The sequence below is a fragment of the Parambassis ranga genome, chromosome 13 (assembly GCF_900634625.1).
Source record: "Parambassis ranga chromosome 13, fParRan2.1, whole genome shotgun sequence".
Taxonomy (NCBI): domain Eukaryota; kingdom Metazoa; phylum Chordata; class Actinopteri; family Ambassidae; genus Parambassis; species Parambassis ranga.
Genome location: NC_041033.1, coordinates 4229021 through 4256803, shown reverse-complemented (window position 1 = coordinate 4256803; position 27783 = coordinate 4229021). Strand labels below are relative to the sequence as shown.

The 27783-nt window shown below is 41.5% G+C and overlaps 2 protein-coding genes across 5 annotated transcripts; both read right to left on the bottom strand.

The window, feature by feature from the left end:
- Positions 1-245: 245 nt before the first annotated feature.
- kcne4 (potassium voltage-gated channel, Isk-related family, member 4) lies at positions 246-2107 on the bottom strand. Its single transcript, XM_028420131.1, has 2 exons — positions 2011-2107; positions 246-1638 (listed from the first exon to the last, which is right to left on the bottom strand). The coding sequence occupies exon 2, from the start codon at positions 1604-1606 to the stop codon at positions 1073-1075; it is 534 nt and encodes a 177-aa protein (XP_028275932.1). The 5' UTR covers positions 1607-1638; positions 2011-2107; the 3' UTR covers positions 246-1072.
- Positions 2108-3291: 1184 nt separating this feature from the next.
- Positions 3292-26717, bottom strand: acsl3a (acyl-CoA synthetase long chain family member 3a). Of its 4 annotated transcripts, none has more exons than XM_028420534.1 (16): positions 24924-25031; positions 24724-24852; positions 21221-21719; positions 18115-18292; positions 14603-14712; positions 14022-14160; positions 11671-11821; positions 11013-11136; positions 10673-10744; positions 7607-7746; positions 7354-7526; positions 6280-6354; positions 5695-5886; positions 5177-5291; positions 4857-5014; positions 3292-4769 (listed from the first exon to the last, which is right to left on the bottom strand). In XM_028420534.1, exons 3-16 carry the CDS (start codon positions 21596-21598, stop codon positions 4612-4614), a joined length of 2163 nt encoding a protein of 720 aa, XP_028276335.1. In that variant the 5' UTR covers positions 21599-21719; positions 24724-24852; positions 24924-25031; the 3' UTR covers positions 3292-4611. The 4 variants fall into 4 exon arrangements, with proteins under 4 accessions (XP_028276335.1, XP_028276336.1, XP_028276334.1 ...); XM_028420535.1 differs by having other exon boundaries at positions 24724-24780; positions 24924-25017; XM_028420533.1 differs by lacking the exons at positions 24724-24852; positions 24924-25031 and adding an exon at positions 26559-26717.
- Between the last annotated feature and the right edge of the window lie 1066 nt (positions 26718-27783).

Below are 27783 nucleotides of genomic sequence, written 5' to 3'. Positions count from 1 at the left end.
ATCAACACAGTAACACAAGTCTTAACACAAATCTGGTGTGAATGAGCTTTTGTAACACAGATTATATCAACCTTATTCTGCATTAATATAATCAGAGTGTGGGCACTAAAAATAACATGATAATAATAGAGTCAGGCTTTCTCCTCATTTCATTTCCTCTTTCATCTTCCTTATGTGTTTGAAGCAACCATTACAACAGTGCCCTCCACTGGTGAAGCATCATAGCGCAACCAAAAAGAACAAAATCATTTCAAAAGCATTTATTTTTCTGAAACACTACAAAGATCCCATCTTAAATTAAGCCTTACAGAGTGAAGCTCAAACCATATGTACAGTGCATTGCTTTCGTCAAGTAAACCTAACTCATCCATTGGTACCTATATGAACAACACATGCCCGTCAAGAGACTGCAAGAAAGGTTTTAGTTTGGAGAATTATTCAAGTGGCTTCCAGGTACGTTTTCCGCGCTCCATGCCGTGTGAGCCAGAGCGAGTCAAGTTCAGTTTGAGACTAAAGAGCCCCAAAGAGCCAGCCGTCCACTCCCTCCCAGTCCCCCTGCAGGGTGAGTCATCAGTGTGTATGGAATTAGGAGGGGATGAGGGTGGGGTGGTGGGCTCCAGCAGGGAGGGGCCACCACAGAATGAGGCAAAAATCATAAACCCAGTGAAATAATATAATTGTAAATAATCTGGTTTACTTCTACTGGATATACTTGAGATTAATATAATTACATTCACTACCTGTGCATGACCTGGCCATTTAGAATAGACAGGTATACATATGTATGTGCCCAACGTGGTGTATGTGTATGTGTATGTGTGCCACTGAGTATGGTGAGATGTGGCATGTTCTTGAAATCAATATGGACAGCAGCGATTATCCAAAACTCATGAAACAAACAGGTTCTGTGCAAAGACATCTCTGTTTCCAACCATTCATTTCGTAGCTGGTGTTGTTTTGGGAAGTTTTTTATTGCTAATAGAGGAGATCTTTTGGACCTCCGTGTCTTCTCTCCGTCTCTCCTCTTTTTTTTGGCAGTAGATCGTAAACACGCCGCTTTTAAGTGCAAACTTCAGCCCGAATCGTCTCCGCTGTTCTCTGATCCTCCCTTCGGGTTCTCCGGTCCATCCGCCGTGCCGCTGTCCGACTCCTCCTCCTCTATGGTGAAGCGCGTGTCCGCGGAGGAGCACAAGGAGCTGATGCTGCTCTGTTCCGTGCACAGCGCGCAGGCCAGCGGCAAAGGCAGTACACCCTCGTGATGAAGGTGTCCAAATTGGTTGCCATGGTTACCGCAGAAAGGCAGGGAGCGCAGCCCGGAGACCGCGGCGGGGAAGGTGAGGCTGTGCTTCTTGGGCAGAGCGCCCCACTCCCGCTGCTCCTCCTCGTGCACCAGGCGCGTGAAGATGTTGATCCTCCTCTTCTCCCTCCGCTTGGAACGGAAGTAACCCAGCATTATGCCACAGAGGAAGACTCCGTAGAAAGACATGACTATAAGTATGTACAGGTACGCGTTCCCATCGCCTTTGTCTGCGTGGGAGTCCGCCGTGCTCTGCGTGTGCAGGAAAGGGCGCTTGGGTGGTGATGTGGAGTTTTCCAGGTGTTCCATTTTCAGGTTTAGTTTAAGAGTTGCGAAGTGCGCTGAAACAGACACATATAAAAGCTTATTAATATGGGGAGCGCGCCTTTGGACACACTTTTACGCGCGCTTTACGCACAAGGATCCATTTCCGAAGGGACGTTTTTCCTAACTAGTTGTTAAAAATAAAATAATCTAATAATGAAAACTAGTTTAGATTTCCGTTTTTTTAATGTGTAACTAAAAAAATCGCAAAAAAACATTGTAATTAGGCATATGCATGAATTAACCAACAAAACGATGTGTTGAGTTTATTTTGAAGTTATGCTCATATGTTATTTTTAAAACTGCACTTATCTTCTTTTTTCTTAAAACACAAGTTTAAAAAAGCTGCTAAAGGTCACAGAAACAGATTTCATTTCTTTAAAACTCACCAAGCAAGAGCTACTTCTCGTGTGAATCTGCACTGCTCGTGTCTTCTTGCAGCCCTTCTGACGTTTGGAAGAACATCCAAATGGGTGAAGGTATTTATACAGAGGCCCTGGAGTGTCATCATAAGTCACGTGATGAGGTCTGATTGTAAGATGAGCCCTGAATCCATAGAAGCCCTGAGAGCTGTCTGAAATCTTTAAACATTATTCACACCTCTGGGGGATTCTTAAGAAATCACCATTAGAATTATTAGGTCCAAAAGAAGTTGGCCCCAAAGGGAAGGGATGGAAAAATACTAAGAAGAAACTGCAAGTAACTGCTGTGGCTACATCTGTAGTTTACCACTGCCACTGTGTGAATGTGGTGTGCATGAACAATGCATCTGTAAAGCGTCTTTGAGTGTCCTATAGAAATGCGCTATATGAGTTTGATTTATTATTATTATTATTAAAACCCACACAGGCCCCTAAAACTAGTACTGGAGGGAGATCCTCAATCTGTTATTCTGTGGCACACACACACACACACAAGTCATCATGCTGGAGTTACACATTTCTAGGCAGATGAGCCTAAAACCTATAGTTGTTATATGAGTGATGCAGAGGTCTGTCTTTCCATGAGGGGCTTTGTATCTGTGCTGATGACAACTCTGATTATTTACTCTGGTCTTAATTTATTACAGTACCAATAAAATATTGTTAACATTCACTTATCAACAAAACATTCAAAATCCTGCTCAAGACACTCCACCATCTGTTGCTGTGGCTGATATCTCCGTGGTAACAGATGCTCCCCTCTTTAGCGTTGACAAAAATGTCACCACAGACACTATATTTAAAACTCCAGCAAACAGAGATGTACCCGCTGTAAGATGTGTGCAACCACAGCTGTTTATAATTTTTAGTGTTTTTTTTTTGTCATTTAAGGGTGACTGATTTAATTTAATTTACTTTAATTCAGCCGCCTGAACTCCACCCCTTTCACCAGACACAGCCAGTCAACATTTATTAGTCTGCTCTGCGCATTTACGCCTCAAAACTGACGGCTGAGCATTAATGGACGAATTGAATTAGTTTTCAATTAGTCATTTCTCTTATTGAATCAGTGAGGGCTGATTTCACTCTTTAGGCTGGCCTTCAGACATAAACAATTATCATCATCTGTCTGTCTTCTGGTGACACAGGCATCTATTTCATGGCTGACATGGCTGATGTGCTGAAGAATAACAGTGTTTCATACTTTCCATTGGATGAATTAAGACTGGCAGAAATGAAACGCTCGCACACATTGACACAATCTTTATTTACTCGTCATCTGTGTTTTTTTAAAGCAAATTACAAATAAATAGTTGGGTGCACTTATGTTACAAGACAAGGCTCTCAACACATAGAAGGAGTGAAGCTCCAGAATCAGTCTATGATAATAAAGCCTATGATGAACAATACATTTGTGTCCTCTGCTGATCACAGCTCTGCATGTATGATTAAGAAGAAACAGTGTGAAATTAAAGAAGCAGTCAGGAATCACAAAGGCTTCGACTCAAGAGTCACAAAAAAAAAGGCAACAGGTGTCACACTCTGAGGATCGTGTATAGACATGATGAGTCATTCTCATCTGAAATGATAAAAACAAGGCTTTAAACAGAACAAATGTTAGCACACTTATCCTTCAAGAACAGCAGTCACACACGCTGAGAAGCTTCTATTTCTGTCTGTAATCAACTGCCTTACATGGGCAGAGGTGATACATTTTCATATTGCACTACGATTTATCAAATGAAGGAATGATTACACAGTAATTTCATCTGTAAAGCAAGTAAATGTGCTCCTTCTGTGAACACTGTGCTCTGTACACATAGAAAAGTAAACTCTGTCACTGTAGGAAAAATTCAACAGAGTAAACAACAGTGCATTTTTGTTTCTTTTCTTTTTAAATAAACTCAATAGTTGCAATATTTGTCATTTTCCTAAAAATCATTAGAGCGCAGTATTTTCACCAACCTGCTCTCACTTGCCCTCAAATGACTTTGTGCTTTTTGCTATGTGCTTGATGGGAGAGACGTCCCACGAGCGTGGGAGTCACAGTCTGACTGTGGGTGGGGGACAAAATAAACTACAGACAGAACTCAAAACAAGACAAAAAAAAAGAAACAAAAAAAGTTAACTGTCTCCTGACCTGCAGGAAATACCAAGGGAGATAGCAAAGAGGGATTTAAAGGAGAATCTGTGCATAAACTAAAGGTAGCATCTCGTGAACGCAAATGAAAGAGCGTCGAAACGGACCTGAGCTTCTGCTGTGGCACTCAGACTAGAGTTCAACAGACCACATCAGATAACACCTGCTCTGTTTCATAACTCGCATCTGAGACAATTATTACAATCTCCACCTGAAAGAGAAAGGGGAAAGTGGACAGGGATATTGCAAGTTTTCCTAGCCTGTCTTTACTAACAAATTCAAGTAAAAGCTGCATTCATGCTGGCAATGGTTAATCCTTCTTTCATTGATGGGGTAGAAAAGAGGAGAGAGAGGAAAGGGAGTGTTTCAGAGTCAAGTATTGGTGTGATCTGTGCTCTGAGAGCAAACGATGCTGCTGGCTCTGCTCCTTATTTCCCACCGTACATTCTCTCAATATCATCCTGATAATGTGTTTTCAGCTCCTTGCGCTTGAGCTTGAACGCGTCCGTCACTAATCCGGTCTCTGGCGTCCATGGTTCTGGGCTCAGACGGATCTTGCGAGGAATCTCAAAACGCTCTAGTTGGGCTACAAATAGAAGAAGAAGCGCCTTGATACGAGCCATACAAACATTTGCAAAGATCTATAAAGTGGCAAAGTTCAATCTTTTCTTACCTGCTAGCGCTGCCTCAGTGATGACCTTCAGCACCAGCTCTTCCATGGCCTTGCTGTTGCACAGTTCCTCCAACGACCCTCGGATACTGTACTGGACAGCCAAAGCCAGCAGCTGCTTCTGATTGGGCACCACAAATCCAATCACGTATGTCTCATCACTGCAGAGCAGGAAGAGGGTATTGGGTGTCAAAACAGAGTGTGGTGAAGCTTAATAAGGTGATGATGTATCCTCATAAGGAGATGTTTTGAGATACTGTATGCTGTTCTTTAGATTGCTAAACCACAGCTGCTGCCTTTACTTTTCACCACCTCTCACACACCTGTTAGCATAGGCACAGATGTTGTCAATGAGTGGACAGTTCTTCAACATGGCCTCCACCTTTCCCAGTGAGACGTACTCTCCCGCCTGCAGCTTCACCAAGTCTTTCTTACGATCTGAAAACACACAGCAGAGACAGCAGCCTGGTGACGTGTGTATGTACTTACGCACGTGTATATAAGTATGTGTGCGTATCTGAAAATGAAGGGAGGAAGTGGGGGAAAGGAGCAAAAAAATTTTCTCAACTGTGTGTATCTGAGCAGTGTCATTGAGATAAAAAGGAAGAGTTAGGGGGATCTGGCTCAGTGAAGTAAACACGGCTGTGGAGTAATTCTGGGAAGTGAAGTCAGATCTGATTTGTTAAAAGCTTTCCTGTCAGACTGATGGATGAAGGAGAGAGGTTGTCTGGAGGAGATCCAAGAGTGAGGGGCACACTGTTGATATTTTTTGCTTCTGGTGTTGTAGTAGCATTCGAACAGGACAGATTGTCTCTCCATGACTCTCCATTCGCATCCTCACCAATGATCTTGAGGCACCCGTCCTGCTGAAACTCTCCGATATCGCCCGTACAGAACCAACGCTGGCCGTTCTCATCCACAAAGAACTCCTCTTGGTTTCTCGCCTCCTTTCTGTAGTATCCCATTGTCACATTGGGTCCGCCAATCACAATCTCTCCTCTAGGACGGGGCTTGTCAGTGCTTCGGTAACCACCTAAAAATGCAAACAAAAAGTACAGAATAAGACAATGACTTCATTTTCCTGATTCTGCGCCACAATATTGTTGTGAAAAAATTAAACCAGTGTGTTTACTTTAAATTGTATTTCTGCTCTGCAAGCTAAGCAAGCAATAAACACAACATGATAAGTATCACGATTTGGCAGAGAGCAATAAAAATGAGTTATGATCCCTTTTATAAAAATGTGGAAGTTATGGAGGAGTGAAGGGAAAAGGGGTGCGTTTGTCCTTACAAGGTTATGAAGCGGCTACTCCTGGCACTAGCCTGGGACGTGTTTGCGCATGAGATGGCACATAAGAAAAAACATCCCTGTGACTAATGATCAAATCTGTGTGTGTGTGTGTGTGTGTGTCCTGGTCTCACTCACCCTCCACCCAGTCTTTGAGTTTGATCTCACAGCAAACCAGCGGTCCTCCCACTCTCCCAGTGCTGTAATCCCACACTGCAACAGACAATCCACACAAACACACATGACCAGGAACCCCACTAGCATCAAGTCACGACATTTATTGTCATAGCAACACGACCTCACTTGCTCCCTTTGCCATGGAAACCCCATCCCAAAGGAACACTCACAATAGAGTGTTTTCCTGGCTCATATGACCACAGTGGACATTGATGGGCAGCGGGCTGCTCTGTTGGTTTAGCCTGCCTGGGAAAGGCTGATCGGGTTTCTATTACTTCACAGAAGTGTTGGCAGTGGACACCAATAGATTCGCTTTCTTGTTCAGAACAGATTACTGGAACAGATATTACCACCACCACCACCACAGATATGAGAGACATTCCTTTATGCACATTAATCATAAAATTATTATTCTACAAAACAGTATGACCACTTTTCTCATCCTTTATTTCACAACAGCCAACAGCTGGATGCTAACTGGACTTGTTGTCACCAACTCCCTTCTCTGTTCACTGCAACACACACACAACATAGACTCACTAATTATTTTCTTCTCATCCATTCTTCCATCCTCCCTCTTTAGGTCCTGCCACTGATGTTGCATCTGAAAATTTTAGCAACTTCCCAGAATTGCTCAACAATGTGTGACTTTTCTACTTAATCAATCTTCATTTGGAGCGAGTTACTATTTTAGTTTCAGTCTCTTTACAAAGCATCTTTTACTGTTGATGTATTGCTGTCATCGTATGATGACTACTGAAGACAAACAAGAGCTCAGCAGCAGTCAGGTGCTAATATTAACATATAACATGCACATAATGCTAAAATGTATGTATAATATCTGTGTTGCTGACCAACTGGTTTTAGCAAATTAGCACATAAGAATGACAAATGTAGCTCTTTTATACCTTTTATAGCTGAAATGTATTTGATGTCATCATAATCAATTCATTTGGTCCTGATCATAGTAAAGCAGGGGTAAATGTAACATGCATACTAACTGTGTCCCACTGTAAGACTGTCACTCTCACTTACTTTCACTAATGGTTCCGGCACCGCAGGTCTCTGTCAGGCCGTATCCCTGACCCACTGGGCAGCAAAAACACACATTCATGAAGCGCTGCGTGGCAGCAGAAAGCGGCGCTCCACCTGATAACAACACCCGTACCCGCCCTCCCAACAGAGAGCGGACTTTCCTGAACACCAGCCTGAATGGACAGAGGAGGCTGTTATCTATTTGTTTTTTCATCATTTATACGTACAGAGATGTAAAAATAAATGTACACACCTGTCACACAGTGGTGTGCTGTATCCTTTGGTAAGCTGCTCCAGCTTGTAGTTGTACGCCAGGATGAAAAGCGTTCGCTGAACGTAGCTCATCTCCTCCACCTTTGTCATCACGTTCTTGTAGATACGGTCCATGATCTCCTGTAATCAGAAAGTAGGTCAGGAAGGGAGACAGAGACAGAGAGACAAGGAAGATGAATGACTGAAGAACTTCTACTATTTTATATATTTTTGACTGTGACAGAAAAGAGTCCATTTGGCACAGTAAGAAAACCATAAAACATGTAGGACTGATATAGATTGGATACACAGAGGGAGATGAGAGAAGATCAGATTATATTGTCTTTAAAGCTTCTAATATAGGAGCCAGTGAAAGAGCTCTGACTCCATGGATCGCATAGGAACAATAACAACAAAACCAAAACATCCATTATACATTCTCTTCTTTGCTGCCATATTTTTCTAGGTCAAGACTAGAATAAACACCACATTGGTCCAATAAAGACCCTGATACATTTATATCATCAATTAGCATCATTTGGTACATGTGTGTTCCTTGTCTTTGGTTGCATAAATATAATGAGCCTCAGTGGATTACAGTGACCTATAAAACCAGAGAACAACCAAAGGAATCCACAAGAGAAGACCTCTGGACAAAATGAAACACACAGCAGTGGTGTTGGTGTGGTAAAAGGATTAGGCAGATATGATAGAGATATGTGGATGTACTCCTTAGTTTAATTATCACTAGAGCCTGCAGTTCTGCTTTATAGTGTGAGTTTGGTTGTTTATAACAGTTTTGCTCCTCTCTTAGAACCATGTCTTTGACCAAAACCCCAAATAAATGTTAGTGTTCCTTCATTGGGACTACACCTGATGACTCCACTGTTATGCATTAGTAAATCTAAACCAACTACATGCCTTTTAGACCCCATTCCATCTCAGCTCCTCAAGGATGTTATTCCTCTGATAGGAAACTCTATATTAGGCCAGATCAACCTGTATCTGGCAACAGGATATGTACCACAGGCTTTAAAACTGCTGGGATCATTCCTATACTTAAAAACACCTTCACTGTATCATTCAGAAGCACGGCATACACTTTCATTAAGATCAGGAGCATCTTTCTCAGAGTGATGCTAAAAAACTGGACTACTGCAACTCACTATTATCAGGATGTCCATGTTACTCCATTAACAGCCTGAACGCAGCAGCTAGAGTTCTGACAGGAATCAGCAAAAGGGATCATATCTCTCCTGTTCTAGCGTCTCTTTACTGGCTCAAGAATACACTTCAAGATCCTTCTCCGAACCTACAAGGCTTATCATGGACTAGCTCCATTATATCTGCAGGACCTTATAGTACCATATGTTCCTAATAGAACACTCAGATCTCTGAGTGCAGGTTTACTTGTAGTACCTAGAATTCATAATACATATGTATATAAGCAGAATGGGATGATTCATGTCATAAACTGTGTTTGCTGTCTACAAGGAAGATGTTTGTTCATGAGAAAACAGCATACTAGGTTTCTACTTAGCCTTTATTTTAGGTTACTTTACTGTCCCATGCTTTCTTTTCCTAACTACATATATTTCACTCTATTCTTTTTTATCTATATGTTTTTCCTTTTTAATTTTTCCATTGATGTTTCTTTGTGTTTTTACCATTTACTCTGCTATACTAAAGACAGAGGCCCCAGGTCTCAGTTGCTAGGATTGCTTTCTTTCAAATGGGGCTTCAAATGTGGGAGTGTCACTCCAGAAACCGAGTTAAGACTCATTTAGACATAATAGTGGAATTATATGTCAAAATAAGTACTTGATAAAAGGGGGTTAACAGGTTATAGGAACAGGACAGTGCTGGGAATATGAGTGCTAATCTGTTTTTGTCCTGTCAAGGAGACTGCAGTAATGAGTGAATGATTAAAACCACTCATCATCCACATCGGCAGAGTGTCCTCAAAAGCTGAACTAGGGAAAAGGTCATAAAATAAAAAACAATAAAAAACAGCTGGTCCCAGTCGGTGTGTGTGTGTGTGTGTGTGTGAATCTGAGGCAGTGAGAGAGGAAGTGAACGTTGGATTCATGCAGCAGCCCGTTGTCATATCACAGCAAACAATTTGTCTGTGTGTGAGTATGTGTGTGCATGTCATGGGGGATAACCACACGGGGCTTTCTCACGTTCTGTTTACAGCTGTGAATGGTTCCAGAAACTGGGGCCCTCTGCCCTTTACACTACGACCACTGGGAGATGGGGGGGAGGAAGGTTGGGCTGTCCTCGTGATGTGAGAGAGGGAGAGAGAACACAGCGGCAAGGATGTGTCCTGTACAAGCTAGCCAGTGCACACTAAAGCTTAAAATCATGAGCTCCCAATTAGACGTATTTCAAATAGGTCCATGGCAGCAATTTAAGTTTTTAAAATGTAAAAATGTGACTGCATTGATGTCTATTATTATGTGTATTTACCAGAACGTATCTGCAAAAATCCAGGGAGAGAGTGATTTTAATGTTCATGCTCCAGTGTGACTCTAAAATGGACAATGGAGCTGAATGTAGCAGCAGAGTTTGGGATAACTGAGGTTGTTTCTACAAAACAAATGTCATTTTAGCAGCTTTAACTCCGAAATTTATCAGCCTGTACATGCCCTACTTTTAGTTCCCTTTAATTTAAAACTAATAAAGCATTTAGTGGATGGGTGGAACAAGGTTTTCATAAAGCCCATCTTTTTGTCATTACTGCTGAAATGAATTAATGAGTAAAATACAGGCAGGATTAGCCAACATCAACTATGCCACTAAAGCCCCTGGGCACGTAACACTGATAAAGAGCAGCCCTGGGATGCACAGAGGATTTACGTCATAGTTAAGTCAGACACAGATGCAGCAGATCCAGACTTTCTGGACTCTGTCACTGCTGTTCCCCAGCTGGAATATGAACAAAGGCAGAGTGGAATCCGATCTGTGTGCAGGCGAACCCACAGCATTGTTTGACACAGACTTAAGAGACAGTGACTCAGTGAGAGATACTGTAAATGTCAAACATTAGACTGAAGGATGCACTTACTGGGACAGCTGCCATCAGAGTAGGCTGCAGGACGCTCATGTCTCCTTTGCTTCCTTTCTTGATCTTGGTGGACTTTTGGGTGGGAAAAATAAGCAGCAAAGACACACTGGTAATTGCAAACAGATTATCATTGAATCAAAGACAAAATGCTGGATTCTCACATATGTGTGGCAGCAGAAACCATACTGCTATTAACCATTACACTTTTTATCAGTGCATGGAGTAAACAAACAAGATATACTGTGCTAATTATGTGGAATCAGATCCAAGCTTATCGTCAAATGATGCTTTCTAACCGGAGTGTGTCTTAAGTACATGTCGTGCTTTAGCTTTACATTACCTGGTCAGCTAGAGTTTGAGGTGAAGAATAGCCGATCCTACAGCCATGAGAAACACATACGAGCTCTGCGCTCAGCTCCAGCACATGGGCAAGAGGCAGGTAGCCAATGTAGGTGTCCTTTTCACTGTGAAGACATTTATGTCATTTTAACAGAACCGGATATAATTCATAGCAGATGCACTTAAGAAGATAAAAACTGTGTATTTCCTTTTCACTGACTTTAAAATGATCAACACAAACAACAGGGCAACATGGGGAGGTATTATTTAGCCCACAAAGGAAAGTCATTATTTTCTGATTGATATCATAGCAGGCATATCTCCTCTCACTCCCATCCTCCCCCCCAATCTCATAATATTCTTCCTCCCTTATGGATGCGTTTCCTCTCACCCCCGTCTTAGTCTCCAGGGACAGGGGTAGATTTTTTTCTTATTGTAAACAATTCAGTTGTGTGCCGGTTCTGGTTGGCTGAATAAACTTATTTCCCTAGATGACAAAGTATTACTTTCAAAAAAGCTTTTTTTTTGTTTTGTTGGTAATGAACAAAATGAATGCATTTTATGTGAAAATGTGTTGTTTGTTTTTACAGTTAAGGTGCTTTGTAATGTTACCTATAGACACAAACTACAATGTATAGCAGGTAGTTTGAGGTGTTTACCACAGGTTGGGTATCCTCTCAGCCATTCCTGTGATGCCAGCGATGATGTTGCTGTGGGAGATCATGACCCCCTTTGGGATGCCTGTGGATCCGCTGGTGTACATGATGACTGCGATGTCTGAGGGCAGCGGCTGCTTGCGCTCACGTGCAGCTGTAATGTAAACACAGAAAACATACTGCATGATTTCTAACACTGCACGGTGATTTGTGGGTATATTAACTGACCCCAGACTGAACTGTAACTGTACAAAGGTCAGTGTTTACACATGGACAGACACACATGGATTATATATAAAAGTAAATCCATTAAATACACACAGTATGTAGATACAGATGATTGATCAGAGCTCTGTGTTTGATTTGACTTGTATGAGATTTCACAGATATAATAAGGGAGAGAACATAAAATGTAGTGAACTTTAAATGCCAAAGGGATACTTAAAAGAGTCAAACACATTGATGGAAAATAGCTGTAATATAAAACAACCAGACTGCTCTTTAGTTTGTGTCTGACTAGCCAAAAACACCATCTCCACTCCTTAATTCATCTCCTCTGGCTCTCATCTCCCTTTTCTTTTCCATGCATTCATCAGTTTTCCTTTTTTAATTGCATTCTCCTTTAATCAGTGATTCCAACTGTGTCCTAAAGATTAGAAATAATGATGCCTTGGCTGGGGTCAGCGTAGTGTCGGTTTCATCAGTCACTTTGTTGGAAGACAAGGTGATGAATGTCATTCCCTCCAATCCCGCTCCAGAACACCCTCTGACTGAGTCAAAAAGTTTAAATGTGAAACAAAACCAGTTGGAACGTGTTTTGTTTTCCTCTCTGCCGACTATCATGTGGAACATCAACAGACCTAGTATGCCCAAACTCAGCAGGGCCTGATAAATCAAACACTAAATGAACATTAGTGTTCCAAAGGGAGGACATCTCTTTTTTTTTTTTTACTTTCCCCCTTTTTCAGATATGAAGCATGCTTGAGTGTGTGCCCTGAGAGCTGATGTCATGTGAAGTTAGCAGTGTGGTGTGTAACCATGACCCTCCCCTATATCCGAGCACTTCATCCTCCCTTCCTAATCCAACTTCCCTCTCTCTTTATCTGCACACGACACTACCAGCTTGCCTTGTTTTGGGTCAATCAGTTCAAGGGGCTTCGAGAAAAGGCACATTGAAGGGGGAAGGAGGACTCTTCCTCATCTGTCCACGACCATTCGTCCACTAACTGACTGCATGCTATCGCCCTTAATCTGACACAGATGTTAGCACTTCCTCATTCACATGATTTAGTGGGACTGATACCATACTGATCCACCCGGGACCCATACCCCGAGAAAAAACATTACAGCATTGCATTTACTGCAGAGTGGGAAAGGACAACTGGTTTTTAACATGCCACAAAAACACACATAAAACTATTGAACTACTGAAGTTTTTGATGGGTTGATAGAGATTATTGTAGAAGCATCTTTTGAATTGGTAATTGTCTTCAAAAATTGTGACAGAGATGACATGTCAATTATACGTGACACCTCATTAAGACAGTCAATGCGTGTGTAAGCAAGGAACCCTGGAAAAAAGAATCTCTGGGCATTGATTTGTTCAATTTTACAGTTGTTGTTTGCCTGTTGTCTTCCTGTACTGTGTACTAGTGGCTCGGGCATAGTGTGTGTTGCCCACTAGTGACGGTGATGTGAAGCACTGATGCACAGATCCATGCTGTGTAGCAAAGCTGCAGCTAGCTAGCTGACCACTCCTCCTTTGCATTTCTGGTCACATCATTTATCAATGGCTAAATAATATAAGCTGTTAAACCCTCCTGTTTTCCCTTCGGTCTTGTTACTTTACTCTGTTATGTGCTTGGATATGAGTATGGGTTGTCTGTCTGTAGGGTGAGTGAAACCCTGAGTTGACCCTCCTGACTGGGCACAACTACAGCTCAGTGTACTCGGAGACCAAACAAACATGCTGTCCTTGAAGGTGAAGCTTAAACTGTTGTGTCATGACAATGGCTAAACACAATAGGCTGTGTTAGTATGACATACACATCCTCAAAGCTAAAAGCTCTGCTGCTAGCGTGAATGTGCCCAGTGTGGTGAAGCAGTCTGGAATGTATTGAGTACTGCACAGAAATGGGTTATGCTGTACATAACCGTTTGCAGAAATTTCCAAAGCAGCCTTTTGTACTGTGACTGGCCTCATAGAAATACTACTGAAACAACTATTTTATTATTAAAACCTCATGTTTTCATTGTGGTTGTTTGGGGGAATTTTATTAATCTACTAATGCTATTTTGGATTTATACATACTGTGTATATATCAATAAACACATACGCACAAAAATAAACATACCGTTCTCAGGCTTGGCTCCTAGCTTTTGGACAGCAGCCATGTTGTGGACAGTGATGCCACGCGGATAGCCGGGCCATGTGGTCGGTGAGTTGTCCACTACAATGATATGTTGCAGCCTTGGAACTTCAATTAAAATAGCCTGCCAAACACACACACACAGCAACACATGTGAGCGTGTAACGAAACAGGCGTCTACCCTGACAAAAGAGGAAAAGCAGGCTTACCTTTGACAAGTAACTAAGTAGAGATGAGTGAGAGTGAGCAGAGGAGCTTTGTGTTTATGCCACCTTGATAAAAGGAGGAAATGAAACGCCAGCACACCATTTGTCTTTAGGGATTGAACATGTCCAATACTGGCCATAACACTATTTTTTTAGTGACACACTCTGCCTCTGCTCAGTCAGACCTGTCTCAGTGTTTACTCTCTGATAAATAACGGAGGCTCAGAGGCTGCTTTAGTGGGGCATCATTGCCACTAATCATCAATGCTACCAGCAATGACACCTCATGCATAAGTACTGTTTGTTAACAAATGCCATATTTCCTGTAGAGTTCAAATGTGTGTGTGTGTGTGTGCTGACCTTAAGTCTAGTTTCTAGTAGTTCTCTGCTGGTGATGATGTGGGTGACCTGAGCCTCATTCAGTCCATGAGCAATGGCTGGACCTCCCAGCGTGGAATACAGGGTGACCACTGCAATACACATTCACACGTTGTAACTCTGAAATTAAATTATGAATTATGAGCCACATTTAATGTCTTTACATGTTACACAAATAAATAGTATTTCTTGAGGTCTGTGTCTGTGTACAAACAGAGCAACCATAGAGACAGTGGAACACATGTGAAGATGGACGATGTACGTGCACTCTGTCATCACTGCTTAGTGACTCAGACTTGGCTCCTCCCACACAGGGCAACATCATCGGCAACTCTAGAGGCCTGAGCTCACCCTCTGAGCCAAAGGATGCGCGCTCTCACTGCCTGATGTCTGGTCTTCTGGGGATGTAAACAGTATGTGTATGTAAGTGGGGGATCGCTGTTATGACTAACTGCACATGTCTGATGATTACTGGTATGTGCGGTTACATGACACCATCACGTATTAATACTGATACTGTCTTCAGTATTTAAAGCGGTGGCTGTGATTTTTTTTTTAAATTTATTTATTTCAGATACTTTATTAATCCCAGAGGGAAATTCTTTACGGCTGCTGCCAAGCAGTGTCATACAATGACTAGCAAGGCGCGCCACAGGCTAGGGTGAAGTGTCTTGCCCAAGAACACACAACAGTGACCCCAAATTTTAGATGCAGTGTAATTACATTGCATCTGATCACATATAACCCAATTACTAAGTTGTACATTTAAAAAATAGACTACAAGAGTCTGACAACTGGAGCAGAAAATGATCAGACCTGGCCAGTTCATTTCCCACATGTTGGATGGGGCTGATGTCGGGTTCTGTGCAGGTCAGAGAAGTTCAAGCAGCAGGTTTAACTCACTGTTCTCTATATTGCTTTTGTATTATGAACACAGCTATGCTGAGAAAACTTAACACATTGCAAATTAAGAAAACATCTCCATTAATTAGACACAATATTTCATACAATTAATCTCAACACAACCAGTACTCACATCACAACACTAAAGGGTTGTCCCTTTAGTGCAAAAAAGTGTTTAAGTCCTGATTTTAACAGAAATAATCAGATGGAATCACATCTTTTCCGCAGCAGTTGGATGTGTTGTGTGGGCGGCTGTAGTTTAAGTGGTAAAGCGGTTGTCCAATAACTATGTGCAGCTCGATCAGCAAGACACTTAACCTTAAGTGCTTGAGGTTTAAGGGTTTTGAGTATAGGTGGAAAAAAACGCTATATAAATATACATTGTTTAATTGGATGTGTTTGTCTCACTGATGAGATGTTTTCTTAATTTGATTGTGTCTAGTTTCATGCATTTTGCAGTGTATTGACAAAAAGGTTTACCATGGAAAATGTTAACAGCAACAGTAAAGATTTTTCCATCTTATCACTAGTGTAACAGCTGTTTACAAATAATAATTGTACTTTTTCATTTCATTTTCAAATCTTTGATTGTTTTCCTGCAACAATAAATGTGTAACAATTTCAGTTTCACATTTACACAGACAATTGCCTCTACTTTAACACACTACAGGCAATTGCTGGTATGCAGATGGAATACAATCATAGCCATAATATGTACTGTACATTACATAAAGCATATACTACACAGTGTACATGCACAAAAGTGTGTAGAAAGAATCTGGCTTCAAGTTAACCCTTTTATCTGAATGTACATGTAGTAAGAATGAAAGGGGGGATAACAGTGACAGGACAGCAGAGAGAGAGAGAGAGAGAGGGGGGCATGCAAACACAGACCCTGCATCCCCACCCTTACACAGACACTGGGGTTTATGGGACAGGGCTTTGTGACATTACATTCTTGCGTCATGGAGCTCCAATACTTCCTGCGCTGCTACTGCGTGTGTGTGGATAAGGGCCATGACACCTTTAGCCGTGAGATCTAAACACCAGATTGGGCCCCAGCTTAACACACACACACACAGACACAATCACACACAACTTGTTAAAAGTAACTTTAGGACAGTCCGACTCTGCTCAGCAGCTACAGAATATGTGATTCCAAGAGTCAAATGTCCTTGACTCAGAATAACTACTACTTGTTTTACATCCGTTATTTAAGTCATATTAAATGAGACAACTCACAAAAGATGAGCACATCTGCCTTCTGCCAATGGATTTACTATGTACACACACACTCGCACTAAGTGTTTGAGTTCACTGGGGGCCTTTGGCTGACTCCTTGTTGCCTCTGTCAACATCAGATGCTCACGTAGACTCTCTCACCCCTCCTCTGACGCCATCACCCCTCACTGGTCTCATTCTCTTTCCTCCCCTCTGTTTCTTCCACTGTTGCTCTTTGCAACCTTTCTACCCCCTGCACTATGTGTTATCCTCTGGCTTTTCCACTGTTTGTGTTTGAAAAGGGAGAAAGATGATTATAAAGATGCATTCCTGCCTTGTATTTGCAGCATATTTTAAAAGTATGATAGTTTAATGGAGCCTAAACTAAAGCAACAGACAAAATGAGGAGAGCTTGCGGGACGTGTAGAATGAATGAAGGTACCCTTCTCTGCTCTTTGGCGCATATTAAAGAGTAAATCAGCAGAAAACCTCAGGGCAGAGAACTTTCTGTGAAAGAGTGAACCTATTACTAATCTTCACCAGAAACACTGTACCCAGCTATATTTGACAAGAAGGAATAAAAAAATGATCTACAAGAACCATTTTCATTACACAAGAAGCCTTTTTGTAAAGTCAATGCTGAACAAGTAGTACACACATAAAATAGAAATGTTCTCTTGTCAGTATTTGAATGCAAAGAAACGGACGGTAAGAGAAAGCATGAATCAGGAGAAATAGAACACTTATGTAACAGCAAAACAGAAGGGACACATTGACCTTCTTCTGTCTCAGCAGGGCCCTGCATTTTATAAGTTCAGGCCACTGCAACCAGTAACATGTGCATGTGCGCACACACAAGTGCACAGAAATGACATAAATCAGCTGAATCATGACACATTTGGAAGCTGCTCAGTGGGAAAGACTAAACAGAAGAAAAAAAAGAGGCCACAGCATTTCTTTTATCAAAATTGCTGTATAGAACAACTTGCACTATAACTTGAGCTGAAAAGTTCATAATGCAAAAACAGATTTAAGTGTAAACGTGGAAACTACGCCTCTGCTTATCAGTCAAGTTGCATCAATGTTTCTCTGTATATGTAATGAAGACCAATTGAATGTAATAGAAGTGATGTAATCAGTTACTAAGACGTTAGTGTTCCAGTTTTACAGATGTTCCTGATTTGTTTTGTCACTTCTCTCCTACTCACTGGAAGCACCTTGTACATCACAGAGAGTGATGCTTCTTATCAGTAGACCACTATGATCTACTTTAACTTCAGTGTTTGTGATAAAAATTAGTTACTAATGTGAAACCTTTTCACTGAGGCTTCTGCACTATTTTTAAGTGTCAATGCTCCTCCTGGACTTACATGGGAAGTTGTATGTGAAGCAGGCCTGGGCAGCTATTATCCACTCAGCTCTTGTCTCACAGAAGATGGCGATGTTGATTTTGGGCCGCTGCCCCAAAGATGCCAGACCGCTGCCCAGCTGGGTTGCTGCTGTAAGGGTTTCCTTGTAGGAGAGCCAGCGGTACTCACCTAGAACTACCTGTGTGAGTACATTAGGAAGAAGAGGAAAAAAACTGTTTGTGATGGAGCACAGTGGGAAGAAAAAGACAGATGATGATGAGGAAGTCAGTGAGTCATCACATACACTTAAAAAAAGCACTATTCTAACCATAGAACCCTGCTTCTGGTTCTGGTGGGAACATCTTTACCACCAGAACTCACTACGCACACACACATCTCACAGACACATGTTTGGCCTGTTTTATAATTATAAATTACAGGAACTGGAGCAGCCGTTGCCAAACTGAGATACTTTCTTTTCTACTGTCTTTTACATGCTGCAGCATCTGTATGAGAAGACGATGAGCACAGGCTTCTGGTCATGCACACTACACTTCAACACTCATACACTGAAGACATGAAAGATGACATGAATCAGTGAGATTATACTGACTCCTAATGGTTAAAAAATGCTACTGCACAAAGCAGTAATACACTTGTTTAAAAAAAAAAAACATTAAGGAGCTGAGCAGCTAAACTATGCACTCTTGCAGCAATCATGCTTTTCAACAGTGGGGTTTAAGTGGATTTGAAGGATCAGGCTGATGGGATTAGTCGGGTATTTCAGAGGTAAAATAACTGCCAGTCAATGCTGGAAAACTCCTGACTGTGCAGGCTGTGCATACTATGAAACATATACAAGGATCTGCTTAGCTAATAGTTACATAACGTTTGAAGGCAAACATGCGAACAATTGTATTCAGTCTGAGCAAAGTCTGGCCGTGGCCTGTTTCCCTTTTCTACTTCCTTTCTCCTCTTTGTCTTCTGTCAACATATGTAAGGTTAATGGATTTTAAATAATCTCATTTTGATCTGAAGGACTTTTGTTCCTCATAATAATTTCCTCTTGTCCTAAATCTATTCAAAAACCACTAAAGCAGCTTTTACTTCAGTAGTCCTCGTAGAGAAGGTTGAAGCAAGGCGTCTGGACTTGTAGAGTTTTCTAGAAGACGTTTCGCTGCTCATCCAAGCAGCTTCATCAGTTCTAACTGTTTGGTGGGGAAACATGGTTTATATGTGGTTACAGACCTCAGTGGGTGGGTCTGGGTAAAACTTAAAAAACTTAAAAAACAATAGCACTAAATGTTTCCATACTTACCTGTGATGTTCTGGCTGACTGGGCCAGGTGTGTCTAACGACTGGCTAACGACTATGAAACTGCCGGAGGGGGACTGGTTGACAGCCCTTTGTTCTTACTGTGATTATGTGCAAACTTCCTGGGAATGGATGGAATCACTGCATTGTATGTGGTAGAAAGATGACAGAGACAGAGACTGGTTCACCCGAAGGATAAGATTCCCAGGGAGAAACACAGTAATGTGATATATGCAGTCCAGTGCAGTGAGGAATGTTCTGATCTGTACATTGGAGAAACTAAACAACCACTCCACAGAAGAATGGCTCAGCACAGGAGAGCCACCTCCTCAGGACAAGACTCAGCTGTTCACCTCCACCTCAAAGACAAAGGACACTCCTTTGAGGACAACAACGTTCACATTTTAGACAGAGAGGAAAGGTGGTATGAAAGAGGAGTCAAGGAAGCCATCTATGTTAAGCTGGAAAAACCTTCCCTTAACAGAGGTGGTGGCCTCAGACATCATCTTTCTACCACATACAATGCAGTGATTCCATCCATTCCCAGGAAGTTTGCACATAATCACAGTAAGAACAAAGGGCTGTCAACCAGTCCCCCTCCGGCAGTTTCATAGTCGTTAGCCAGTCGTTAGACACACCTGGCCCAGTCAGCCAGAACATCACAGGTAAGTATGGAAACATTTAGTGCTATTGTTTGTAAGTTTTTTAAGTTTTACCCAGACCCACCCACTGAGGTCTGTAACCACATATAAACCATGTTTCCCCACCAAACAGTTAGAACTGATGAAGCTGCTTGGATGAGCAGCGAAACGTCTTCTAGAAAACTCTACAAGTCCAGACGCCTTGCTTCAACCTTCTCTACGTATGATGACCTGGATGACTGAGAATCTTCATCAACAATCAGTAGTCCTCCTTTTTTCAGCTGTCTTTGTGACAACCGTTAGTTTTAGATGTTCTTTGTTTTAAAAAACCTTTTTTTGTGTTTTACACTCGGGTTTCTGTTTTTGATCTTCCTTCTCAGTTTGCATTCCTGTTTTATTTTCTAATCGAGTTTCTATTTCTTTGTCTCTTGTCTCTTGTCTTTGTTGTATACATTGTTAGTTCCATTTAATTCCTTTTGTTTGTTGTGAATATTTTTCAGATTTATTTAAATAAAGCTTGCCTGTCATTAGATTTTTGTCTCAGAGCTGTCTCTGATTCAGTCCTCTACAAATCACCATAACAGTCCCTGCATACTGATTGCCTTGTTTGTTTTCCTATTCCTTCTATTCACTTTCTGCATGTCTGTGAAGCTTATTTTAATATATACGTAATTAGTTTGTTTGTAGTCAGTCATTCAGTGTCTAAAACATTTTCACCACATTTTCTCACACCAGCATTGTTTTGATACTGACAGGAGTATCTGAAAGACCTTTGTTGATCTTTAAAGTGCTGGCTCAAATGTTGCAGCAGTCTCTGCACAGATTTGATACCATGTGCTTCCAGATACACTTGCAGACATTTTTCTTCATAACTCAAAAACAGTAAAAGCAGCATAGGGCAGCTTTTTGTGCACAGTACATTTTAAAAGCCTCTTTGGTGGTGTTGTTTACTGTTGCTAATATACAAGTATTGATTTGGTACTTATTATAGGCTGATATGCAAAGTTCAGGCATCACATTCTGTAAAACTGGTATCTGAACATCTTTAAAATGTCACTTTGGCAAATTTTATATTTGTCAGTAGATCTACTCATACTTTTACATTGGCAACATAATTTCAATTAAACAACTGACTGACAGAAATTTAATGCCCTGCCTTTTTCATTCTGTACCTTCTTGAACACCTTCCCATTGCTCTGTCGCTCATCTTCCTCACTGATCACCTCCCTCGTCCCGAGACAGTCCCTGTGGGGAAATCTTGTGGCTGCATACTCAAACACCTTATCCAGGGTGTCCACTCCTGGATGCAGCAATGTAGCAAGCCTCTTGGTGGCGCTCACTGCTCTGTATGGTCCCTCGGGACATCCTAGTACTGAGCGGGCCTTAACTCTCCTGGTTCGCTCCTCCTCTGAGCCGTAGAAGGCTCTGTCAGATCCAGAGGCCCAGCTGAGGAGATAGGAAGGCAGGAAGGAGATGATGGTGTAGATCCAAACCATCAGGTGGAAGAGCAGCAGCAGGATGGGGTTCACATCCTCTTTTAGCTTCGTCATGGTGAAAATATGAAGCAGACGTTCCCGTTCTTGACAATGCAGGTTATTCTATTCTTTCACTCACTCCTCTTTTTTTTGAGCTTGACTCTCTCTTCCTCAGGATAAAATGTCCAATGTGGGCCTAAAAAAGAAACAACATTAAGAGCAACAGATGAGAGAAGTTTCAAAATGATTTGCAGGCTTACAACATAAGTATCAACTCATTCTGAAACTGAAGCTAAACAGGAGCTCACTCAAGTGCTCACAAAAAGAGAAAGAGTCATTTTGTTATTGGCAGAACATGGGGTGACACACTGAATCCACTGCAAATGTTCCTGTGTCCAACACACACCAGTGAACACGGAACATAAATGTCACCCAGTGTTAGCCACAAAAACGAAAGAACAGGAAAGAAAAAAGGAATAAGAGAAGAACACAGGAAAGAAAGTGAAATACAAAAGGCTTCTAACATACGTAAATGACACTAAGTGTGAGAGGCCCTATGAGAGGTATCTGAAGGAGCATAATGTGAATGTGTATGACAGGGTACAAGCCACTAGACAGAAGAAGATGGCCAAGACATGAAAATATAAGTACACAGAACAAGCTGAAGCTCCAGTGTGTGTACAACCAAGAAATGCATCCAGCAGGTTCTATGTACCTGCTAAACTGATGTAAGATTTAGTGGATCTATAGTGTGGTTTTACTCAGAGGGACAACCCTGTATGTATGCCCAGAGTTTGGGAGCTGTCCAGAGTTCTGAACAGAGATCAATGGTAAGGTTATCTCATCAGGCTTCTCACCTATGTACTGTGTATCCTCAACAGGCCACATATTTATAAATCCTATCAATATGGCTTGGTGTATTTGTTCAACTACTATATTTACAACCAATCAATCTTGTTTCTTCATCCATCCATCATCTGAACCCGCTTTGTCCTGCAGGGTCACAGGGGGCTAGCTAAGTACCCAGAGAAAACCCACGGAGGGACAGGGAGACTGTGCAAACTCCACACAGAAAGGCCCCAGTCAGAATCTTCAGTCCTAACCACTTCATGAAATGTCCAATTTTGTGTAAACATGCTAATAGAACTTTCAGTACTAAAGTGTGTCCACATTTTCTCCACTCTTCTCTCCCTCCTCTGCCATCATGTCAGTTAACCTTACAGTTAATCTGAGTGTGTAATCTGTGTGACTGCATAACCAGACTAACCAAGACCCCATCTGAACCATAGGTTAGGAAAAATAAGACCCTAACAACTACAGTATAGGGCAGAACTCACTAGCTAACACATTTATGGCACATGGAAATGTTATAGTGTATATTTATTACAATTACATTTTGTTTCTTGAGTTGAGCTGAATGCCATTTGTCTTATTTTGGAACAATTGCTGAAAACAAAGATATGATTTATGTCTTGTGTCACTGATTGATTAATCAAACCTAAACACTTAGATTGAGCTGCTTTTGGCACTGATCACCCTAAGACATGACAAATACCTTGCAATATGAGTGTTTTTAATTACTATCATTAGTTAATTGTTGAGTATGATTTCTCTCCACAACTAGAAAAAAAAAATAAAGCTGACAGCTGAGCCTACTGACCATTAATCTCCCTCATGATTAGACGTGACATGTTTTTGGGGTTATAAAGGCCATTTCAGGACACCAGTGTGTGAGAAGTTACCCTAATGCATATTGACGTTTCTGCTCAGGCAAAATGTCTTAGCAGCCGTGCAGCTAAAAAAACACATCTCCTGTCTAACAATGCACACTCACACACACACACACTGAAGTCCCCTAACAGTTTATTTTAGCAGCAGTAATTCATTATTCATATGAAGGAGCAGCTCATCTTTCTTTCCTGAAGCACAACATTCTTCCCCTACACCTCCAAAAGTGTCTGCTGACATGCACACATACACACACACACTGTACCTACACTCATCCCTCAAGTGTCCCTCTGAGACTCATAAATAAATCAAAGATTTTACCAGCACTGCTCCCCTAGACTACCATCTGTTCCCTGTGGGACATGGACTCTTTTCTCTGCAGTGCTGTTGTTGTGCTTGGTGTCTTGTTACCCAGCCAGGATGCATTTTTTCATCACAGCTTCCCAAAAATACACCCAGTGGTGGAACAGATGTTTTACTCCTATCATGTAGTGTTTACTGACTTTATGATACTTGGAAAACTCATTTTTGCAGAAAGAGAAGGTAAGCAGATACACAACAAACAAATACAGCGGTCAATTAAAGTAAACAACAAACTATCAGACAAGAGGAAAGGACTCAGTAGAGCATGGTGCTGGCACACTTCAACTTCTTCCACTGCTGCTTTGTGTAGACAATCAACAGGAGTCTGCTGTTAAAAATGTTAGCCTGGAACACCAGCCTTTTTTAATTTCCACTATCCCCTGCCAACCTTAAAAACCACCTGACTGACTTTAAGCAATAACCTAAAAATACAGGATATTATCTCAGGATTCAGTAAGGCTTAATGGTTGCTTTAGCCACACTGTTGATATTAACCATTGTAACCATATTGACATAATTGACCTTTTATTATTGAACATTATTAAATTGTTATACTATAATATTATTATTTAATCAATATGATGTCTGGGACCAATGCCATCAGAATATGTTTTGTCTTGGTGCATGAAAAATAAAAAACATAAAAACTGTCACTGATAGTAGATTAGTATTTCTGTAATGTCTTTATCCAGTTGTTAGACCACATATTTCAAGTCATGTTATCACACATTTGTTGGTTTTGGTGTGCCTCTGCATGTCACGTAGACTCAGAGAATGGTCCACCTCAGTCTGAAACTCCAAACTTATGACATAAAATAGCATGCATTTCAGTAATGTCGCATTCAAAAACCTGAGAGTAGTAACAAAAGTTCACATATTAGAGGCTGAAACCAAAGAATGTTTGGCATGGCTGCGTGTGCCTTAACAGTGCTATTGTACGTGGTGCCAGGTACCACTAGTTACATTACACAGGATCAGAGATAAGCTAATCCATTCAGACTTAAAAGAAGGACAGTCTGTTGTTACATTAACTGAAAATCTGTCAAAATCATGTTATTTTTTTCTTTTTAACTTATCTGTGTCACTGTCAGGCCTAATTAGCAACTCACCAAGCAGAAGAAGCCGTTCCGACCTCCTGGTGGTTTAGACAAGCCGGTGGGGGATTTCTGAGACATTCAACCACACACAGCCTAATTAGCAAACCCAGCTCCTTTCCGTCTCTGCTAAAGGTCAAGACCCTGTTGCACCACAGCAACACATAAGCAACTCTAATCTCCTGGTTTAGTGAAAAATTAGTAGCAATACATACTATAGTAGTTGCTCAATGGTTGGCTTTATGCAGCAAGCAGGCATTTTGCAGGCAGCCTCCAGGATTAATTGAGTAATATTGTGGCACTATGCACATAGTGGTGGGGTGAGCAGGCTTGTGTGCGTGTGAGAGAGAATCATTGCTTCCTGAGGAGATTGTGTGAATGGGGTCTTTTGTGTGTAGACGTCATCATGCTTACGCCCACTCAGCTAAGCAGGCAGGCTAAAGTCTTGCAGAAACTTCAACATGCCCATTGTGGGGAAAAATGACACAACAACACGCGACTCAGTCCCATGGGTCAGACTGTGTGTGTGTGTGTGTGGTTTGTTTGTATGTGTGGGTAGGGTGTGTGGGTGCAGAACAGATTTGCCTATTTCAAATGACATTATGAAAAGCTTACAAAACAGCTGAAGTGTTTTCAGTGAGATTTCATCAAGAGTGAAAGTACAAACACAAAACACAATTGGATGGATTATGTGGATCAGACTGCAGCTTTACTCTGCTTTTGTGTGCACAATGGTGACACAATGTTTCTGAATTGGATCCGAAATTGTTAATACAGCAGTTATACCAACAATCAGCCACATCTGATTTAGAAGGTCTCTATGTTGGAATGCAGAAATAAATAATTAAATGTTTTTCATGTATTTTATAACACTCTCGACATGGCAGAAACATGGCATCCAGGGAGGACGAGTGTGTGTCTGTGTGCTGTCTAATCACAACGGACCATCCCTGCAAGACAACAGCCTCTGTCTTTGCAATGGGAACACTGTAAAGGACGGTGCATCATTTGATAACTGCCACCGCTGGCCAGTTCACAGTTAGCCGTAAGCTGTAAATAGATCCAAAAAGTTGCGAGCAGCTTGTGGCTGTAGAAGTTGGAGTGCTCTGAGGTGACACAGTTTCAATTCTGGGCCTTTGACTACACCAAGTGCTGTTATAAAAATGTGTCCCACTTGCATCATGCTTGAATATGTGACAAAGAAATTAGGAAAACGGTGCTGACGTCTAGAAAACTTAACTTCCATGTCAAAACTTGACAACGTATGACTTTCATTATGAATCAATCTGTCAACAAAGACACGTAACATATTTGTGTAATTAAGATGGCAATATCCTTACAGTAATTTCAGCAATGATGTACCAGCTGCAACATCTATGCGAACTACCAAGTGTCAGGCACACGTTCTTAGCAGGACAACTTCCGGTTTACAACTCCAAAATAAAATAGCTTTGCCTTCGGTTTCGATGGTGAGCTAAACCAGGACATTTAATCCAAATTCACTTTAATAAATGGCACGTATACTCTATTTACATTAAGTTACCGACCTAGGAACATATTATTCAAAACACACGCTATTTTACTTTCAAACGTTCATGCTTTTCTCAACATTCATTCTTACAATCTCTGGGCTAAATAATAGTTCTGGGCTAATTAGCTAGCAGGAACTTCCACCCTGCTTCTCTCAACTGCATGAAATAAACTCGGCCACACAGAAAGCAAAATTATCCCATATTTTAGTTCTTCGTGACTTCCAGAGTTGCGTCTGTCTTTTAGGCAACTTGACGCAACTGCAGCATCCCATACGTCTCCGTATAAAGGCGCACCGGAAAATGAATGAGGGAACTCACCGGTAAACGTTAACGGCTGTCACTTTTTTTCGGTACGCAGCAGCGGAGAGGCCACTTCAGACCTCGCTGTGTTCAACTTCTGGGTGACAGGGCTCCGTGAACAGGTTCTCATCCATCGGCTCTCTGGCCGCTGATGCTGCGCTCTGCAGTGTGAGCCCGGAAGTGACACGCGTGCGGTGTTGTTAGTATGAGGATGGATGGCGGCCTGGGAGGGAGAGCGTGAGGATTCCCTGCGTTATGATTGGACTCGTGGAGGTGGCGCGTGCTAGGGGCCGAGCCCAGATGGAAGGAGGGCTCGAGGTGACTGCACGGGTTTACTGACGGTCAGGAGGAGCCGAGGGGCCACGAGCAAGGCGCGCGCACACACACACACACACATACTAAGTAAACGAAAATGTTCAAAATAAAATTCAATTTAATGTATTATGTTGGCATATTTAACATTAATGTCTTCATTTTTATTATTTTAATTCTTAATGGGTATTATTTTTATTTTAGTGCACTGTTTATTTAAATAAAATGTTGTTGTCCAGCTTTCACCTTGTTTCATAATGACACTTTTCGTGACATTTGTTGAGCTCTAAGAACTATTTAAACAGTAAAGTAAAAACATAACACTATTTAAAGTCTGTATGACAATAACTGAATTTTTTGTTGAGTTTTTTAGTTTTGCAGATGAGCTGTGTTTGCAGTCCAATGATGATTCAGATTCCTGTGTTCACCTGTTATGTAAACAGTTCCATATTATAATGAGTACAGTGCACAACATTAAATCTGAACTCAAGTACACCCTCAGTCATGCAGCGGGACTTAATGAAATCACTGGTATTTGTAGTATTTTGCCCCATACCCTGCTTAGAATTGAACCCTACAATGTATAAAGCTTACCCAGCCACACACATATGGAGGACGCCCATCTGTCAAAACACAAAAAAAGGTCATGAGTTCCAGGGCCTTCAAGAAAATATGCCTACACATACATGTGGAGGGTGCTAAAGTCAGTGAAGGCACTGGAAATCAGATTTGTTTCTATACCTGCATGTCCCTGGACATACAACAGGCCTACTGATACATGGTAAAGTTGCACATATAAGGTTCATGCAGCAACCACACAGGTTGTAATTTATTGAATGTCTTCACTCTCTATGATGTGCACATATTAAATTGGTGTGTTTTCTGTCAAAATGACTACTGTGGTATAGACCTAAGAAAATGTGAAAGTGGG